General features: G+C 43.1%; 1 protein-coding gene across 9 annotated transcripts in view; it reads right to left on the reverse strand.

Annotated features, from left to right (window-relative positions):
* Positions 1 to 21,463, reverse strand: part of nrxn2b (neurexin 2b) — a 669,808-nt gene that overhangs the window by 241,782 nt on the left and 406,563 nt on the right. Inside the window, exon 1 of one of the 9 annotated variants that reach the window (XM_039821637.1) lies at positions 9,535 to 11,320. The exons of the other annotated variants lie outside the window; for them this stretch is intronic. Coding sequence (XP_039677571.1) covers positions 9,535 to 9,868 — 334 coding nt within the window. The 5' untranslated portion in view covers positions 9,869 to 11,320. Of the gene's footprint in view, positions 1 to 9,534; positions 11,321 to 21,463 lie in introns of those variants that run through there. 9 annotated transcript variants of the gene reach the window in all.

The raw sequence follows: 21,463 nt of genomic DNA on the forward strand, positions 1-21,463 counted from the left end.
TCTGACATATTATTTGGAAATGCACGCCTCTGTTGAACCAATATATCACATTTTGCCTCTGTGCACACACAGTGCAGCTGTAAGGAATAATTAAGCCAAGAAATCAGGGTCCCAAAGGACTGCAGTAAAAATAAATCAAGGGTGCAAAACAAGCGTAGGCCATACACTGCCCCGTCCCACGGGTTGCCTCCTCTGTCAACCAGACGAAACAAACAAAAGCTGACAAGGAAACCGATGCTGACATCCTGCTTGCTGTGAGTGCTCTCAGTCAAGGAAATTGCATTTAAATATTTGAAGGCAATACAACCATGGAGAGTTTTTTTTTTTTATTAATACAATGAAATGCAGGATAGAGCCAAGCGGGACACCAGCTGAGCAAAGCCAGCTCTTTAAGTAAATGTTTAATGGTCCATTCAGTGTTCCCCATAGGTGGGAAGAAACGAGACATTGTTAACGCAGCACTGATTAGTAAGGTATCAACACTAACTTCAATCGAGTGGATGAAACATTTACTTCAGTAGATTTTTGTCAAAACACAGTGGGATGCTGTCAGAATTCCTAAACATCCGTCAACAATGGGGGTGAATTATTTAGACGAATTATAATACGGTGAACAGAAGCCACAATGCTCGTCTGCATTGCGCTAAACTTACAAAGTGGTTTCTAAATCATCTCAATTATGGTATGCCCGGTTTATTGTAGATACTTGAAAGAATTTCTCCCTTTTCTCAGGTGCAACTGGCAATATTAAGTATTCAAATCCACATAATCAATACTGTTCAAAACGTTCAAAAGTTTATAACCACCTGTTGTACTGATGTTTTTCTTCTCTTTTTTCAATAATGGCTATAAACAGAATAGAGATACTAACAGCATAATTCAGACAAGAAAAGTATTATTTACATTTGAAATAGTTCTGGCCCCAAAAGAAGAAGAATTTATTGATCCAAACTTCCATTTAGTCAATGTCCCCACAGTGTGGCATGACACCAGCATGAATGACGTGCTTGCAAAGATCTGTCCAATTCCCAACATTATAAAATATTCGGTAATATGTTATACTAGTGCCTGGACAGCTTCATTTGAAAACCCCTTGAAATCGGAGGTTGTACGTGGGGAATGTTAGCTGTGGGATGGGGTTGCATTCACAGAGTTGCAGAGCTGATGAAAGCATTTTTCCTCTGCCTCCTAAAATTCCTTCGGGTTGCGTAGAGTGGCAGAGGTGGCGGTTTTTCAAAGCATCAGTCATGCATAATACAAGCCACTTTGTTTATTAATGGCGTGCACTCCCAGTGGAGACTCAAATCCTAGCGCGGGCACCCAAGTCGCACGGCTTTAATATCTGATGGCTTAATAATTAAAGTGCGCTTACATCACTGTACCCTCTGAAGATCTGGCCCCCACATCTCTGCCATCTACAAAGCCAAGGCGTTTCCCACACCGTGATGCACGCCCACTGATGTGCCTGTGGTGCTTTCATGTGCCATGGCAGGGAAGGTGGATGGGAATGAGAGAACATTCCAACCACACACACTACAGAGTAAGCAAGTCACCTCCCCTGAGCTAAAAGCCAACTTTTAAGACATTTTCAGAGAGCTAAATCTCAAGAACAACTGTGATTCAACTACACCTGCTGCTGTTGATAAGGGCTGCGGAATTCATTTCAAAATATAATTCATGAGAAAAATGTACTTTGTCAATACCACTATTCCTGCAAATAAGAGCTTGAATGCCATTCCCATTCGTGGCCGTTAGTTTGTGACATATGGTGGATTGGTGCATGGCTTCTCTTGCGCCGGAGGGGCATTAATCAAACCCGAGGCAGAGGAAGATCCTCAGCGCCTCGGCCAGGCAAAGAGCCATCTTCCCTCTCCTCACTCCGTCCTTCTTTTTAATAGAAAAACTATGAATGGCTGTGTTGGGCGGAATGCGTTTATCTGGCCCCTGCAGTCGTGTATGACACCTTATTTCGTGTATTCGCCCAAACATGTGAGTGCAAGACAGGGCAAATCAATTTCACTGGCACGATGTGCTCACAAGCTAGATAGCTGCATGTAGGAAAATTGCAGAGGTGATCAGGGTACTGGTGTATGTTAAACTATCCTGAGCTTTATTTTGTCCTAACTAGATTCAAACTGTGCTCTATATCAGACTCATAGAAGGATGCGGAATTGGAGATACCCTGAATCAAACTGAGAACGGTTATTCCTTTACACAAGAAAGCAAATTAAAGAACTGGAGATAAAAAGGTGAAACACATTTCTTCAGTGAATGCAAAAATCACTGAAACTATGACTTGCTGATTTTCAGATGGATACATACCATTTCCACCAAAAAGACTTGTTTTATTATGTCTATTGTTATTTCAATTAGCACAATATATTGAACTATTTGTATAGTGTTACCTTATTACCTTATTTGGCATAGGAATAAAGTAATATCCAAATTGCCATTTTCCATTTAAGTTTTGGCAGTCTAACATGTTTAGCTAAAAATCTATGTTGCGTGTGCATTCTGCAGGCTGCCAGTTGGTCTGTTGACTGTACATTTCAGCAACAAACAGAGGCTGTCCTTCTGCAGCAAGCATCTATAGCCAAAACAATATGACAACAAGCCCACTGGGCCCACTTCAGCCCTCGACCCAGAGGTGTCAGGGGAGTACAGATACTCATGCAGGAAAGCCAGGCAGCCAACAAAGAAACACTTGTACGCCAGCAAGCACATACCTATACACCAACCAAGCAGCATGAACTTTGAGGGTTCTGCTCAAGTGTGTGTGTGGTATCAGACAACAGGAATGTGGATTCCAACTGCTGCCGAGTGCTGCTTGATACGCCCGCTTTTCTGCATTACACTTCATGAACTTCAAAAAAGCACCGACCTAAAGCCAAAAGTACCAAGCAAGAGAAACCCTGTTAAACTAACTCCCGCAATGGTGAGCTCAACAATAAAAAAAAAAATCAACTCTGAAGTTGATGACATACTGGCTCCATTTTTGGTCTTGACAGCTTTTTGGAAGAGTGTAACCTGGCACACTTTAGATTCCCTTTCACAGCAGCACACAACGTTCAGGTGTAATAAAAAGGGGTTGCGAGGGTAGTGGTGTTGGGGTAGGACAGAAAATGTCAAACCAGCAAGCTTATCTTAACTGGCCAGAACACCTGAGGCGTCCTTTCGGTTTCTCATCACGATGTGCATGTCCGTGCATGTGGTTGTGCGCCTTGGATTTGGTGTGGAGGGAGAATAATGAATACTAATGGCGTTCTCTGAAAGAGAAGGGTTGTGACTTGACTCTCAAAGGAGAGCGCTCAACAGCACTCCCGCTCAACATCCCTACACACACACACACAGCACCTGACCTCCCCCTGCAGCCCAGAGATAAAGTGGTGATTATCAAACATAGCAGCTTGCCAATAGCACAGTAACCAGTGATATAGGCCATTGTTGAAAGAAAAGGACAAGACTTGAGAAGAGAGGGCCACACACTGGGCGGTTCTCAGCAAAGACGGGGCTCGGACCCAGGGACTCAGAGGGCAAGTGGCCCTGCTTGTTCAGGATAGGGTGGATGGATGGGTGTAGGCAACCACTGACCTCGTCAGTATGCGTGCGCAGTCAGGCAAAGCAAACGACAACCGTGACTGTTCTCCCGTTGGAAGTGGACCAGCGCACACAGAAATCATGGTTCCAAAAGAAGTGACAAAGCAAATAGGAGGCAGAAAAGAAATGCTCAGAAGATGACACGGTCTAGAAGATAATATAAACTGAAAGTAAAGTGACTGGAGAGGAAACTAAGAGAGCTAAAATAACAATGGAGAGAAAATAGAGCGGTTCAGAAGCAACACTGACACTGGAATTAATTGCTACGGTAATTATATGCTCAAGTTAAAAAGCTCAAGAAATCCATGCCAAGATGACAATGGGGAATTGAATTTATCCAGCGAGGTCAAACGTGTGTGAATATACAATATCTCTCCAATTACTTTAAGGGCACTGTGAGGTGGGTTGCCATGATTACCAAAGACACGCAAAAAAGAAGGGGTCAGTGCATCCACCACAGCAACCCTGTAATTAGCATAACACACACTACAAGCCAAGTAAATACCCTTTACTTGCAGGGTATTTCACTTCATAATTTAATGTGGACAAACATAGTTGCCATAATTTAAACCAGCTGTAATTGATTGTACTTCATTGCAATCATATCTCACATCACACTTGTATGCAATCAATATATTTTTATTTATAGCAGTCTTACTCTCATTTTCAGTTCTCAATGTTCATTTTGTCCATGCAATTCATATTTTAACAAAGATCTCATGAGCAAAAGCGATAGGATTGTCTTTTTGTCTTTTTACAATAGCAGCCCTGCTGTAAACAAAGCTTTGCTGGAGAGATAACAATGGAAGTGTTTTCCTTTGTAAGTTTCAAGATAAACTAGTACAAATAGCAATGCAGATTAAGACTAGACGATTTCCTAGGCAGATATTGATTTGAGACTATATTGGGAGGAAGTAGGCTACAGCCGAAGAACTGCTACTCGAGCACAGAGATATCACGCAGCAACTCTGTGTGTGTACAGGTCTAATAAGGGTCGATCTAGCCCGTAAAATACCCATGCGTCACGTTTACAATAATCACTTACTCTGTGGGCAGCAGTTTATTGGGTCCATTCGGCATTTTTTCCAGTTGACTTTATCAAACCAACATGCTAACTGGCAACATAGGATTCCATTCACTATGCTAAGCTAAGCTAGCGGCAGCGCTGCCAGACTAAGACAATGCATGCACTGAGACAAAAATGTGTTTGCCCACCTATATAAATATAGAGGAGACGCATTCCAATCTTAAATCATTTGATAGTCTGAGGTGATGAAGGCCAACCTCCAATTTCCTGCCTGTCTCCACAAACACATCTGGGTTTGAGTCTGTCCTCGGTTTCCTAGGTGACCAATTATAAAAAGGGCAGGGCGAGATGTGAATGAGGCTGACGATTCTTGAAATGTAGCCCTCAGCCACTGCGGAAGATGCCACGAGAGCATTTCCATAATATCCAAACTTGTGCGCATTAGAGGGCACATTCAAATGCACACCCATGTATGAACCCACCAGGCCCACTCCTGGAAGCCCCCCAGTGGAAATTCCATCCACTGCCAAGGACAAAGTGATCCACACTGCAGTGAAATCTCTTGGAAGCGCTCCGTCTACAACATCAAAGACATCCTGAATCAAAATTAGCTTTTTAATCCCTTTAGCCCTATGCAGTGGGGTGTTCAGGTGTGGATTACCTCGCATGGCAAAAATTTTTTCCCGTTGTCTCCAATCCAGGGTCGTGGAAAGTATGCAAAGGTATGTTGTAGATGAGCAATGAATAAAGCCAGACAAACCAACAAAACCGCTGTCGTGCCACTGGTGCAAAAGAGTGATGATCACACATACACACAAGCCCTGGGCAAAGCTTATTGGTCTATATTTGGAATGATGTAGGCAGTTCACACCTCAGTGCAATCTCCCTCTAATTGCAGTGCATTCATGCATGTACTGTCAATATCTCATAAGTAACAGAAGAAGCACTTCAAATGCAACACATCCGTACAGCATAATGAAGCACAGACTGACAGAAGAGAGCCATACCTTGCGACACGAAGCTGCACATTCCCCATGGACCTAAGCGAGAAGCCAATGCGAGGTTGGCAGAGAAGTATGGCTTTCAAAAATGGCCAAATATCTATTTTTCAACCTGCTCTGTGTCACTGCAGCATGGGCAGTACATGCAGATGAACGCCGTGTGGCCTCCCTCCATGCCACCAGCGGCCAAAGCTCCTCACTCACCGGCCGGACAAAAGTCCACCGGGTCATCTGGCAGCACTGCCCGTGTGGCAGTGATACAGAGCTGGTTAAAAATTGGTAAAGTTTCACTTTAAAAGATTTACATAACTAATAATGACAACAAAAAAAATAGTACCGTAAAACCTAACTTAAAAGACTGTAGATCTCTCTCTCTCTATATCTTTACAGATTGCTTGGAGTGCAAATCACTCTATCTGCGGCCGATTTTTAGCCATCATTACGGCTGTTGAATTATTCCTCATTGAGCTAACGTTACATTTCATTTTCAGTCATTGAAAGCATTGTTATGTGACTCCCGCCATGCAGCGCATTCAGTACATTGGCACAGGCCCATGGAAGAACGTGCAAGGCAGATAGGTGAGCCGCTTTCTTTTCACAATCGAATATTAACTTTCATAAACAAATGTATTTTTGTTCTTTTACAATTCAAATACATATTCAAAATTAGAATACTTGTTGCAAGCCCTACTGAGAAGTCACATTATCACTGGGAAGATGGCCCAGTGAAATGCCACAGTTCAGCGGTCAAGGCTCTCCAATTAGCTGTAATCAGAGAAATGTGGGGGAGAATTTGCTGCATCTGAATAGACGGTAATTAACTGCTTTACATATAGAGGACTGCAATTGGTCGCTGTCTTGAACCGACAGAAAGGGGGCTTTGAATGGGGCAGCTTTTCATCCATCACAGCGGATCATGGTAACAATGGAGATCCTTAATCAGTGGCAAATGGCGGGTCCTAGGCTGGGGCCCCTACTGGTTACCTATAACTTTATAGACATGTAGGGGGATGTGTGCACAAAGCAGAAAGAATGCGCCTCATGACAACAATATGGTTCCACCTAGCCCCATTTAATTGTCCTATGTGGCAAACATGCAACATGTAAGCATTATATATTGTCGTTTCAGTCCATTTGAAATACAAAAATACATTGATGTTGCAATCATATATGTTGTGCTGCATGTGTGTATTTATACATGGGTGGGTGTGGGCCAGCAAGTGAGTGCAGCATGGGCCTCCAGGAGCTCGTCCAGACAAACGGAGCATAATAATGACGTAGTGGGAAGAGAGCAGCAGGTAAGGCCTGAGCCTTGAATCTCATAGACCTAATTTGCTAAAACCCAGCAATGGGTTTAGGGCCACAGTGACAGCTTAAAGGATGCTAGGTGCCTTCCTTCTTGGCAGGCAGTCTGGCTTGCTTAGCATACTGCGCAGGCAGGTGGAAGGCTTTCTGAGGCTTTTGGAGCCGAGGTGAGGCTTGACAAAGGAGGTGGTAGTGTGTGTGTATTTGTGTGTGTGGTGGCAAAGGCTCCACTACAGTGTTGTGACAATCCACCCAGTTGCGAAACTGTCTACCAAACAGGCTCTGAAGCAAGTGGGCTCTTATCACTGAGAGGAGTATTAGTGTTGGTAATAAGCCGTGCCACTTGGTTGACAATACACGGAGAGCTGGTATTTCAGACAAGGACTTGATATGCTAGTCTGTAATGGAAGTATTTATGATGGCGATTGAAATTGACTCCCCACACAAGAGCAGCGTTCTAATGTGCGTGTGTTGTCTTATGGTAGATAATGAAAATGCTGAAAGTGTGCTGCTAAGAACAACACAAAGCGAATGAGAAACAGCAGTCTTTGCTGTGTAGGCGTACATTAGTAACTGCTACAGCATACTGCCAGGGGAAAAACAACAGTGACTACAGCCAACCAACCAACCAACCAAATGCCTCCTCCATATTGCTTTTGCTTAGCGGCTTTATCACTCACATGTGCTTCTTTATGCATGATTGTCAAACTTGCAGCATGTGAGCACAAACACAGAAGATTGACGGGCAGGCCGGTGGAGCGCGGGGTGGCGTCCCGGCCTGAGCTTGGGTTTTAAGTTAGTCATTTGAATCTAGCCTTGCCTTTTCAAAGGGCTAACATATCATTTCCTTAATTGTGTCAATTTAAATAGCTTAGCAACTCAAGATGTGAGAGTTGCAATCCAGTTATCCAAGCTAGACACAAGAGGAGGCAGGAATACAAAAAAGAAATAGCAATGAGAACAGGACATTAGTTTGAGCTTCCAATCGAAGTTCACTTTAAAATAACAACATAAAAAGCAGCAAACATAAACATCCCAATGCAATGGGGACAAGCAGGCCATTCTCTCTATGTTTAAACTGAAGCAAAAAGGGCATTTGCCATCGTTAATTGACATTATTGTTAGTATTATAAGAAACTATTTTCTGACAGGCTATTAAATTGGATTATTTAACAATAGAATCCAATTAAATGTATATAATATATAAATATAAATGTCTTGTTTTCATTGTCTCTGAAAATGAATCAGAGAATAAAGAAAATCAACAACTGAAGATTGACCTCAGAATGAAAAGACAAATTAATTGAAGGTTTTTGTGAACATTTACACCCCCAACGAACACTAGAAAAAGGTGTGGTCATTGTCATTGAGAAGAGATGACACAGGTTGGCCCTCATTTTTACCCTGTCACACTTTGGCTGCGAGGACTTGTGTGCATGCAGCTGTGGGCTGGGAGGAGAATATGGATAGCCGTAAATCCAATGAAGTTCTGAGCACCGGGGACGAGGTTGTGCACTGATGATGTCTGTGCCAATCGGCCGCAAAAGGGCTACGACAGCCATCTGACACCAGATTGATTGAAAGAGATTACAGGTATACTGAGGCAAGTGAGAAGAAAGGGGGGAAAGGAGGTAGAGACAGACAGACAGACAGACAGACAGACAGACAGACAGACAGACGTAGTGTTTGTTGGAGAAACACTAAGTGGATGCAAATGGAACAACATGAGCATGAACTTGCTGAGGAATCAATAAATGCCATTAATGTCTCTTGTCAAAGTAATGTATGTGCAGGGTGTCGAAAAAGAGCAAGGGAAATAAATACAGAGTAATAAGAGAGAAGACAAAATTGGAGTGGAAAAAGCTCGGGTTGGGGGAACATCAAAAGAATCATCAGAGTGAAACTCTGCCTTGTCCCTGACAGCTTAGGCTAAGAACAGCGCAGCAACTGATGCACCACAGAGCACTGAGCCAAAGACATATACTGTAGAAAGTAGGACAGAATAAGCAGTGTGCAGGCAATTATCAATGGATTTTCCTGGGCACACAATGTACCATGACTCACAACATGTGAGATTTAGCATCTCGACAACGAGTCAAGGCCATTCTCTTTTAGTGGCTGCCATCATGCGTCAACAATTACTATGGGTGGTGATTACATGAATTTAAATTGGCCACAGTTCAATACATCAATAGACCCAAGATGGCTGCCGAGCTTGAAAGGCAAGTAGCGGTACCCAGCTGGCTGGAGATGTGCTGCAAAAAGCCCAGAAGGGAACTGCCTCTTGAAACATCAACCGCCAATTCGGGGGGGGGGCATGAATCAAGACACTGGCCTATGGTCGCCCGGGCCTGGCTCCTCTCAGTCTTTCCACAGATCAATAGATGGATGAACCAATTGCCTAGGCTTATGTACTCAACTTAGAGCTTATTTCCACCACAAATCAACCCCTTGAAGAAAATTAACTCCCATTGACCGCTTGAGTCCATGTGAGTCCCGTAGTCAAACTCGCACACATACTTTCGCATGTAACTCAGCAGAACTGGGCAACATTAGCTAATCACTTCCAGAAAAGTGTATCAAAAGAGAAACAGATCATCTTACCATGGCCCCCACGTGTAAGAAAGGGCATCCGGTTGATGGCAATGGGCACAGTGCCATGCTTGTTGTGAAAGTGGTGGACGTGGTGGGTGGTACTGAGGGAGGAGGAAACTCGGGCTGCCACGGCTGGGCAGGGGAACACCAGCAGTGCCAGAGAGAGCACCAGTCTGAACAAGAAGGCCGGACTGGCCCACACAACTGGTGACGCCACCGCTGGCCTGGGTACCAGTAGCAACCCTCCATCCACCTCCACTTCCACTACCTGCTCCATGGGGGCGGGGCCTGAAAGGAACAAAAGGCCCCTCCCCTTCATACGACACAAACAGGATGCGAACATCTCAAATGAATCCAGGGCCCATGATCCCCTGCTTTCCAGCCCGGGGAGGAAAAGAATATACAGATTACAAAAATAAGCCAAGAAGGAAAAAAAAAAAAAATAATAAAAAAAAAAAGATCCTTGTTTGAAAATCCCAAAAATTGATTGGAAAGAAAAGAAAAATTACAAAATCCTTCCTGAAAAGAAAGACCCCAAAAATCCTAAAAACAGTCTAGTGTCGATATCCGAAAGCTTCTGACTGGATCCTTGAGAACAAAAATACCCCCCCCCCCACTCCTCTTCTAAAACAATTCAACCCTTTTGTAGAAAACTTAACCTCTTTTGTCCAACAGGCAACTTCCTTGGCACTCTAAAACAAATAATCACAGCTTAGCAGCACCGATTCAGTAAACACAAGACTCCATCTTAGCTCCTTGAAAGATATCTTGTGTACAGCTCTTGGAGTTAATTGTTCGACAGGGTTTCCTTCGCCTTGGGGAGATCTTCAGAGCCTTTCTCCTCCCATAAGCCAATCCTCCGTCGCAAAGAAAAAGACTCCCGACATCCCTTCGGAGCTTATTGCAGACAACTTAAACGAAGAGCAGTGGGATAGAAACATACATCAGAGTAAAACCAGGGTGCAAAAAGGAGAGGGAAAGAAATAGGGGCAGCAGCAAGGGGTGCTGAGATGAAGGAGCAGCCAAATCCTGTTTCAGTCTGCAGCCGAGAGACGGCAAAACAAGTGATTGGATGGATGAATAGAATATAGGACCGGGGAGAAAAAAAAAAAAAAGGATGGCGAGAGGGAGGACAGAACGGTCAGCTATTTCCAAGTGCGGCGGTGCTGAATTCCCTCTCCTCTTTTCTGACAAACTAAATCAATATGGGTCACGGAACGAACAACGGCACAACAAAGACACCTTTTTAAACCAAAACCAAAGCTCGGATCCAGCATCAGAGTCCAGCTCAACAATCCCCAAAATCCTTAGACTTAGTAACCAAGATCTGTCCCACTTGTGATCGCTCTTCACCCTTTGAGAATATGATTCTCTACCCCCCCCCCCCGCCTCAAACGCTGCTTTCCACGGTGGGGCGCAGATGAGAAGCAGCCAGCGCTGGTCCTCTCGATGGGGCTCCGACACGGGGTGCTGCTGCTGGCTCGCTGAGAGAGTCTGACGATGCTGCTGCCGCTGCTGCCTCGGCTGTGAAATTCATGCTAATTGAATCAGAAGCTGCAGCAACGAGCGCATCCTTTCTGCCCGCGCAGTTTTCTCCCTTCTCCTTTTCCTCCGATCAAGTCAGCCACCTCCCCCAAAGGCACACCCGCATGGCTTTTTCACTTGGGCAGGGCAAAAACCAAGAGTCAGGGGCAAAGAAATAGAGCCGAAAAAGAACCGTGGACACACTCGGATCCTTTGAATGCACAGACGGTGACTATGATACATAGACCGGAGCAGGGACAGACAGAGTGTTTGTGTGTGTGGTTGGAGCAGCAAGAGAGAGAGACAGACAGAGAGAGAGAGAGAGAGAGAGAGAGAGAGAGAGAGAGAGAGTGGGAGGGGAATGAGTGAAGAGAATTGAAGGAGGAGAGCACGCACACAAGAATAATGGGAGTCACACATGCATGTTGGGTTTGTTGTTTGCACACACACACACACACACACACACACACACACACACACACACACACACACACACACACACACACACACACACACACACACACATATACAGAAGCCACAGTTTCTTAATACGCTGCCAGAAAGCCCACCCTCTGGAGTATGTAAAGCAGTGGCACACTTGTCTAGCAGGTGAGTGTGTGTGTATCCACAAGTCACGCTAAATACCGGAGCTCCCGACAATCAATTGGATTATTTACTGACAAACTGAAAAAGGAATGCTTGCCCTCTATCGTCTGTACAGACAAACACAATTCTCTCCCATAATTTCTTAATTCTCTTCTCTCCTCTTTTTTGTATTTTGGCTCCTCTGCACTCACCACTACTAAGCACACCGTTCAAGAAGGTGGGGTACGTGGTGTAGGCAAGACAGAAAAAAGGAAGAGTGACAGGTGGGTACACCAAGGAAACATGACCGTTAAGAGGAGTGAGAGAAACATATGATGCCAGCAGCGCAACGGGCAATGTAGACATTTGATTGCAATAGGAGAGAAGGTATGAGAGAGAAAGGATAGAGAGACAGAGGGAAAGAGAGAAATGGAGGAAGACTGTGTATCAGATAAATCATGGCCGATAGAGATGTCAGCTGGGAAGGGAGCAGAGCAGGAGACAAGAAGCAAGAGAAATGGCCAAAAACAGGAAAAGCCAGTGCAGGTATTCTGCAGTGATGGAGAGAAGAGAGACCGGACTATTACTGATTTACTCACTCACTTACGCTCTCACCCACCCACACACACCCACACCCACACACACAGCTCTGCCAGGTGGAAACATCCCAGGGGAGACTGCTGTGCTAGCTGCTGTCAGGGTGAGGGGGATGTGACAACCAGGGTGACTGGGACACGTGTCCCGATCTTGGACCAAGACTGAACTGCTGAACTTAGAGAAAGGATTACAAATCCTCCAGGAATCCGTGCAACAACACAGTGTCCAAATCCAAAAGCTTGCGTGTCCATTCTCTAACTCTCAGTCTCCTCCTTTGGCTTCGGGGTGCTAAGATGTTTTCCAGAGGTAATCATTTGTCTTTAAAGCTATAGTGAGTAGTTTCTGTCGCCCCCATGAGAAATTCAGAGTAATGACAACAACACTGTTGGAGCGTCCACATGATACAAGGCTTTTGTGAACGTGCACCACCCGCCCGGCCCAAGTAACCAAGAAGGACACGGAGGATTAAAAAACATGGTGGACTCTTCAGAAGAGGTCATTATCTTCGCTCGAGTTTCTGCGCGGAACATGTCGCCGGACATCACAATCTTCGGAACGGAGCTCTGTATAATATTATGCACTCAAAAGAGTTAAATCTGGCCTGACACAAAGTGAACAAAAACTTATAATAAAGATCGTCTGTCTGAAATGTCAAATATTTATTAAATTAACGGTGGTCGTCTCAGTCTATTCAAATGAACTTAATTACATTGTACAGATGTTTCTGCTATTGTGTCCAAATCCAGCATGCGTTGGGCTGGTGCACTCGTTGCTTCTTTTCGTGCTTGTTTTCAGCTGCATACTTGCCAGCTAATTGTTGACCGCCAATGGGTTACATTTTAAGCGGATTAATACAATGTCAGTTCCTCATCACATGTATATCTCAACCACCTGTTGTATATCTTTTCAAACTATTCCACATGTGTCTCAGCCTTGTAGTCTTGATCAGGTTGATTGTTTGATTTGATTGGGAATAAAGGCTATTTTCAATGCAGCCATACTGGCACATTTAACTGTATTTGTCTTTAGAGAAAACCATTGCAAAAAAAAAGAATGTGGATTTCACAAAACTGATTGGGAAAAGTAAGAAAACTTGTAAAAAAAGAACACAAATAAAAAGAAAAAAATGCAAATTGTATCTAGTATATCTATATGAAACAACCATTTAAAAAAACTACATTTTATCAAAGTATATGTAATATGTGCTGTTTTATTATGAGACATTATGAGTCACTGTCACTGTTTCCTTTAGAGGACAGTGTGCAGACTGGGAACTCATTATGATGAAAGACACAGAGGACTGCCAACACCTGCTGCTCCACTACCCCCCCCACAGAGCACACAAAAACACACAGGGGAAAACACTTACTCCTCCAGACACACATCCATACTAATTGCACTACAGTACACACACACACACACACACAGACACACTTGTCCTGTCACTGCTACTGCTCTGTGTGATGCAACACCCCTGTCCCAGAAGTGAAAAGCCTTGCCACTAAATATTCCGCCAATGAAACTACAAACTCCAAAATCCCTCAGGGGAAGTGAGGTCATAGATAGAGGAAGTGGGATTAGTTAACTGGCAGATGTAGGATCAAAGCCTAATCCTGAGCCTAAACCTTCCTGCCATTATATACCTATTTAATTACGTATGCAAGAAGCAAAGATGACATAAATACAAAGCAAGAGGGGATTTTTTTTTTTCTTTTTCTTTTACAAGAAAGCAACATGGCTTTGAACGTTAATGTCTCGACCTCAGTCAAAAAGTGCCAGCAGTTATTCACATGACACCAACAGACAAAGCAGGAGGAAAGGCTTGGATTTTTCCATTGGGTGAGTTCAAGAAAGTAGGACAAGCTGAATCTCTGAATGCTCGCACAGTGGGGCCCCACACAAAAAGCAAGCCATAAATTTTTAACTTCCGTCTCCTGTTTGTGCTATTCAGTAGCCTTCTCCTGTACTGAGCCCCTGATGTTAGCCGCTTACGTAAGTGCACTGTTGGGGAAACTTCCTCCAGACTTAGCCCCCAATGTCGGACGCTTATATAAGTGTGCTGTTGAATACGGCAAACTTATAAGGCAAACAGCCTTGTTTGTCGGGAATACAAACAGACGGGCCTCATCAATGCACAGTCTTCAGATAGTTAGATTCTTAAAAGAAAGAAATTCATCCGACAGCAGAAATCCACAGTTGCTAAAGTGACTGAATCCATATTGAGACGCCCAGCAGCCAGGTCAAAGGGCCATCTACTTCTGGGAAATGATAGTGTAGCTGACGAGACAACTTACTAAATCTTTCTACTATCTTTCAAAATAGTAAGATGGGAGGAAAACATTGTGTAACTAATTCTTAAATAAACTCTTCTTAAATAAAGTATACAGTCCTCATACCTAAATAACAAAATAGGTTGTTTGCAACGGCCTGTCAATATGACCCGTTTGAGCATTTTCGGCTCTGGGGACACTATCGTCAAGACGGCAACAATTCATATGAGCAATTTCTAAGTTTAGGAAAATATCATGGTTATGGTCGTGGTGCAAAACTGTGGTCAGCGGTGTCACAGTCAGACACCGCAAACCTTTTTAGTCAGGCCTTTGAATAAAACAACTTATTTATTCACTTTCTTCATCTAAGTCTATTTATTTCTTTATACTTAGTTTGTTATAGTTAGTATTATAATTTTTGTATACATTTTTTTCATTCTACTTATTTATTTATCTGTATTTTATGGATTGTTTTTAACAATCTACAGTTTATGTACATATTAGCCACTGTTTAGAGCTTTTATTTATTTATATATTTAGGTATCTTTTATTTGTCTGGGGTTTCCTCACTTATGATGGCGTTTCCTCAGCCCTGTTTTTTAAGGAAATTAATATTTGTCGATTTAGGGGTGGGTCGGTAGGTAGGTTAATGGGGCTGAGGGGGGGGGATATTGTGTTATATGTGTATATTTGTGTCTATGTGTGTGCCACATTTACATGTATAATATATAAATAAGGTCTGACTGATTGATATGAGATTTTGTGGTCCAGTGCTGTCATCCCATTGCTTTTGCTTTTAAGAGAGCAAGACTGAAAGAGGTTGCTTGTCAAAGAAAATGTGGAAATATATATTTTTAAGCATTTAAACAATTCGGGATATTCTCAAATATACACTCTAGAGCTGCAAAAATTAATTTATTAATCAATTAGTTTTCAACTATTAAATTAATCACAAACTCTTCTGATACTGTAGTCATTTTTAATGAAAATAAAGTAGAAATTCTGATTCTAGCTTCTTAAATGTGAATATGTCCTACTTTCTTCTCTCCTCTGTGACAGTAAACTGAATACCTTTGAGTTGTGGACAAAACAAGACATTAGAGGACGTCATCTTTGACATTTTATAGCTCAAACAACTAATCGGTTAATCAAAAAAATAATCGACAATGGAGATAATCGTTAGTTGCAGCCCCGATACACTCTACATTCTCGAAAAAAAAATAAAACCTTCATGATCAGGTCATATAAAGTAAATGTAACATATGCAGTACACAGTGTGGCCATTATATTGTATAGGGCAGGCAAAGACAGTAGCCAGCAGCCTGATTGCGGCTTGTAATGGAATACAGTACATACAGTTTATTCACTTATTTAATATGCTGCTCTCAGAGAGGTTTGGTAATTAAAATCTATTGGTTTTCCACCAACCCAGCATCAATTATCCTGCCGGTAATCAGATGCGTACAGTTACCCAACAATGGCTTCAAAGTGAGCCACAAAAGAGAGCACAATGGTGAATGAAAGCTAAATATTAAGCCATCTATACAGAGCTGATGGGCGCATTAGAGTACAGCGTTATGGACAAAGGAATTCACTAACAGCATTGTGGCTTCAGCAGCATTGAAAACTATGAATATCTAGTCAGATGAATGCATCTGTATGATGTATAATGATACCAGAGTTACAGGAACTGAGAGGGATAATGAAAGAGAGGTTTAACGCACTGGCTTGCATGCTGGAAGCATTTACAGAGAAGGGTTATAGATGAAAAAGAGTGATCAGGATGAAAGACAAACAGGAAGGAAGCAGGGAGAGTATGTTTAGTAATTAGAGGCGAGGGATTAAAGGGAAATGTGCGAAGAATCCTCAGCTAGGTAGAGGAGAGATAACCAGCAAGAGGGGGTGTCTCCCGTTTCGCTTGGAAGAAGGAGCCGGTTGCACACATCTTAATCCTGTGAAATGATATATCCTCAAGAAGAGAGGGAGAGGGAGACTGCAAGGAGATGAGGAAGAAATATAAATCACTTACTCCTCTCTTTGCCCCCCGTCTTCCCTTCCCCATCACCGTAAAAGCCTGAGATTCCACTAATGATCATACGCAGAATGACATTGTCTTCCAATCTTATGTTAGCACTCGCTGTCCTAGTTAATTGGGTGGTTGGTAATTACAAAGATCTGATCTCTATCAGTAAGGTTGGGATGTCAAATATTTAAACAGCACAGGTATGGCTTTGCCCCTCAGGGTGCTGTCATCAGTTCCCCCCCCCACCCCCACCCACAGTCAAAATAATGTACTGTCTTGACAACAGAGGAACAGATGAAGCGTGGTTCACCCTGGGGTAAGGCCTCAGTCAATGCTCCAAACAAGCTTCTCTTCACTTTTTGCACTAGAGTAATCGTGTGCAGATCTCTACAGAGCCATGGTGGCATCAGGCATACGTTTTAAAATATGCAGTTTGTCAGTAATTCATGCTCTCAAATTTCTTCATTTGTGATCATGAATTAGTCATTTTTGCTTTTCAAAATGGTAAAAAAAAAAAAAAGTTGCCAGGAAGATTACAATCTTGGAAACTGTTGGCTGGTTGGATTGTGTACAACAACCATGGCAACGTACAGAGCTGACTGTTAGGTAGTGATGGTCAAATGAAGCTTCGCGAACTTTCTGAGCCCACTAGATGGTGCTCTCTGTTCAACAAAGGGTTGAAAACACACTGAATTTCCATTCCTTTAACCTTTTTCCTTGAACAGAGAGCGCCATCTAGTGAGCTCAGAAAATAAAGACAGTGGTTCGCAAAGCTTCATTTGACCATCACCAACTGTAAGCTTTAAATAGGCTAGGGGCCCTAAACTGGCTAGCCTGACAAGCCAGACCCACATCAAGATGTTGGGTCTGGGAACTCACCATTGGCAGGGTTCAATCCGAGGGGCGGGATAAACGCCTGTCTTTCAAATTCCCTCTGCACGCAATAGGATAGAGCTACAACCAGGCAGAGCAACGAAGAAGGTAGTGAAGTTAGTTGATACATTCAACTTTTGCTGTATCCGGTCGGGAAAACTCCGAACACATCTTCCTTTTTTAAGAATGATTTCTGTCCCGTTCTTTGTTCTTTTCTCAAAGAAAAGTTTAACTCCCAAGTCTTCCAAAAGACTGCTGTTCCCAGCAGCAGCAACCATAAGCCCCGCCCACCGACTCTATACACGATGTGATAGGCCTGACCAAAATTGGTTTTTTCTAGCTCGCAAGCCAACGGAGAGTGCCTAGACTGACCCTGGCTGCAAAATAAATTTGCTGCCACTAGGGTGCGTCTAGATTTCTAGGCTATAAACTGGCTGTAAACTGGCCGTAAACCGTTGCAAATTGCGGTAAAAACCCTGATTGAGACACATATTCTGAATGCGCTGTATACGTGTCCAAAGAATGCTCCTAAAACCTGAATAATACTGGCATATCCCACGTCTTATTCGAAAAATGCTACATTAGGAAAAAGACCTTATTCGGAATATCCAAACGGAATATAACTGTATCAATTCTGGAATATTATCATATTTGGAATATTAGTGCACACGTAAACATACTCAATGCTGTTATTGTTAGAATCCCTTATATACTTTACACAATTCATTAACTAAAGGGTGCAATTGCTAGGTCATGTGCAAAAGTTAAATTAAGAGCAAAATTACTGATCTGTACCGAAACACATTTACCCGTGACACCTGCCAAGCTGAGTAGATCTCTTCCACCACTTCAATTCCACCATAAGCTGGCAAGCTTTTCCCCTCTTTCTCTCTCGCACCTTTACTTATCGCCTCTCTATTGCTTCTTTCCTCCTCTTCCCCCCCTCACCTCCTCCAGCCATCTATCCATCCTTCTCTGCAGCCTCGCGCTGTGTGGGGAGTCAGCTGTCACTGTCTGTCCCTCCAGCTGTGGACCCAGCTGTCTGGGCCAGATGGGCTCATCTCCACCTCAGCCATGATGTCTATGAGGGGCCACCTGACCTCAGGCCACGGGCAACTGGCCCCGGAACGTGTTACTCTCACTGAGCCACAACAATATGGAAGAGACCGGTTTGTGGTGCATTCAAATACGCAAACTATTACTTCACAAGGTGATTTACAGGTTTACCGGGACATGAAAACAAATTGTGTCTACGTGCCATTGTGAAGGTAATAATCAGGGTACATGCTCAAAGGTTGGTGGGGAGGGAGAGTGTCTGCTAAAGCTATTCCAGAATAATACTGGCTCACAGTAATCTCCTGCACACAGGGAAAATTTTGACAAGGATTTAAGGATTTTAAATACAATTTCGATACGCAATGAGGGCCCAACAATAGCACTGGGGAGAGAGGGGGAGGGAGCACGGCGCAGGAGAGAAAGTTAGCAGAGGAGAGGGGAGAGCAAAAGAGAAAGGAGGAGTCATCATCTTTCTGGGGAGCCAGATTGCAGAGCTCTAGGGTATGAGACGCCCCAGTGTTTAAAATGCCTGCTGAATCACATCTAATTTATCCAAAGCCTACGTGAAAGGGAACAGCACTTAATGTGAGCATGTGTATGAAAAAAAAAAAAAAAAGAGAGATCAACAGAAAGACCGATAGCGCACTGTATAACAGCTTATTTAAGACATAAGCCGTTTGTGACGCTCTGCTGGGGTCTATGTTCGATAAATGGAAGTGCCTATCGATTTAAACTCCAGATATGGAGCGCCGAGTCCTCGCTGTTATCACTGAGATTAACACACAACAACAATGAGAAATCTGCAGGGAACAGATTGGGGAGAGAATTCTCTTGGCCTTATCCTGCACATAAGAGATACATGGCTTGGGCTGCAATTCCGTCTATGGCTGACAGCACCGTACACGGTTTGCAAACACAGTCAGAGATGCTGGCGTATAAGTATAACACAGACAAAGCCACCAGGCAATGCTGGGCTGTATTTACTAAATATTTGCAGAGGCGCTCATGCATTATGTGTGCAAAAACAGCAACGGTGCACAGAAGTGTTTTCCCCACACGGAGATCAAGGTTTTCACTGGAGATTTGAGCACGGTATTATAGTACATACAGTACTTCAAGGAGTTGCTCAGTTAATACACTAAAATGGAGAAGGTGTATCAAGTATCCCTAGAGCGTGTACAGCATTTGATGGCAAAAGTCTGAACAGTCTAACAGTCTGATAGTGGTACTGCCAACCTGAGACCAGAAACAGACCTGAGATCTGAGGCTACACTTTTTCACTTCCATCTATTACGGACTGTTAGTTCCCCAGGCTAATGCAACACATTGGCTACACAGAGTCTCTTGTGTATCTTGGATTGTGTATTTACTTGCAACACTGGACACACACAGATAGACGGGACAGTCAGAATAAATACATAAATATATATATAAAAAAAAAAAATCATCACACCTGAACCAAGCTCAAAAGAACGGCCTTTAACAAACCAATACTTCAGAACTCCTAATAAGCCAAATCATTATTTTTTTTTAGATGCTTGAAGGCGATGTGGTCAAATACTATTGACTAGTTTTCATGACTTTTAGCTTATATATTAGATGTGAATGATAGATGTGAATCTATCATGCACCAATACATCTACTGAATTGCCAGACACTAATTGGCTGAAAAGGCAAGCTCTGGAGAAAACCTGTAGTTACAACTATATAGGCTGTAAGGAGCATACAATATTAAATATTGATCAGAATTAAACACGGCTGAAACCAGACTGATGTTCTAATTAGGCCAACTGTACTTGGACATTATTTGAATCTTGGGTCCTAATAAATCATAACTGGGATCAGTTGTGCTCCTTTTCAGCACACGTTTTTTTTTGTGTAAGTGAAGTTATGTTACACTGCCTGTTGGAGGCAGTAGGTGGGTATATTTTGTCGTTGTATTTCAACATATTAAATGTTATCTGGCTAACTTTGCTCTTTGTTTGCCCTGAGTAATAGTGATATAACTTTGAAATAACAAGCTCACATGCAATTCAACACCTTCAGTGAAGAGTGTACAAGGCAAACCAACTCGTCACTGAAACATTAGAGACATTTATTGATCCAGGAGACAGAAACGCAATAAGCAAAGAGTAAACCAGGGAATAATGTAATGCCAGACAGAATTTGTAGATTCCTGTATGCACATATATGGGTTTGCACAGCTTCTCAGCACTGAGTGTCCATTCACTAGGATGACCCGATCTTCTCTTGATATGCATACCTGTCATTTTAATCCTCTAGCTCCCAGCTTAGACATAAAAAAAAAAAAAAAACTTCATCATTCGCTCCCTCTGGGAGGCAGTTTGGTCATAATCCCCGTTTCTGATGTTTGCTCCTTCCTGTGTCATCTCTTATCTAAGGGAGAAACCCTTGAAATAAACACTTTCCACCGATTTCTCCGCAGGGGAAAAACTATTTCCTCCCAGTTCTCGGTGTACAGTTTCACTTATCACTGGCAAAGCACAACTTTTCAAAAAACAGAAGCAGAAAATATCCTTTTTAGGGCATGTTTTGGGTGAATTTGTACGTTGAGACAGATTGTGTGTGTGTGTGTGTGTGTGTGTGTGTGTGTGTGTGTGTTGCAGACGTATGTGCATGTGTGCGTTGTTGAGTGCAGCAAAAAAAAAGTTGCAGTATACTGTAGCTGACTGGAATTAATGGAGAGGGTGACTGCTGCCTCCTCAAACGTGTCAGCCTTGGTTACACGCTCGGCACACAGAGGCCACCGCCGCCGCTGTCCACGACGGGGCAACACAGCAGCTTGACTGCGTTCAACAAAACCAAAATACAAGGTGAAACCGTCTGGTCTGCTGTGTCTTTGCACCGACCTTTGAAAACAGTCTGTTAAGTCCGATTACAGGTTAATTCAACATGTTTGTAATTGTTCCAATTCATTGCTTCCCTGATGTTCCCACCCTCCACAATTTGTCCTGATCAATGATATTGCTTATTGCCGTGTACGTGTGTG

This window comes from Perca fluviatilis, chromosome 14 (genome assembly GCF_010015445.1).
Source record: "Perca fluviatilis chromosome 14, GENO_Pfluv_1.0, whole genome shotgun sequence".
Lineage (NCBI taxonomy): Eukaryota > Metazoa > Chordata > Actinopteri > Perciformes > Percidae > Perca > Perca fluviatilis.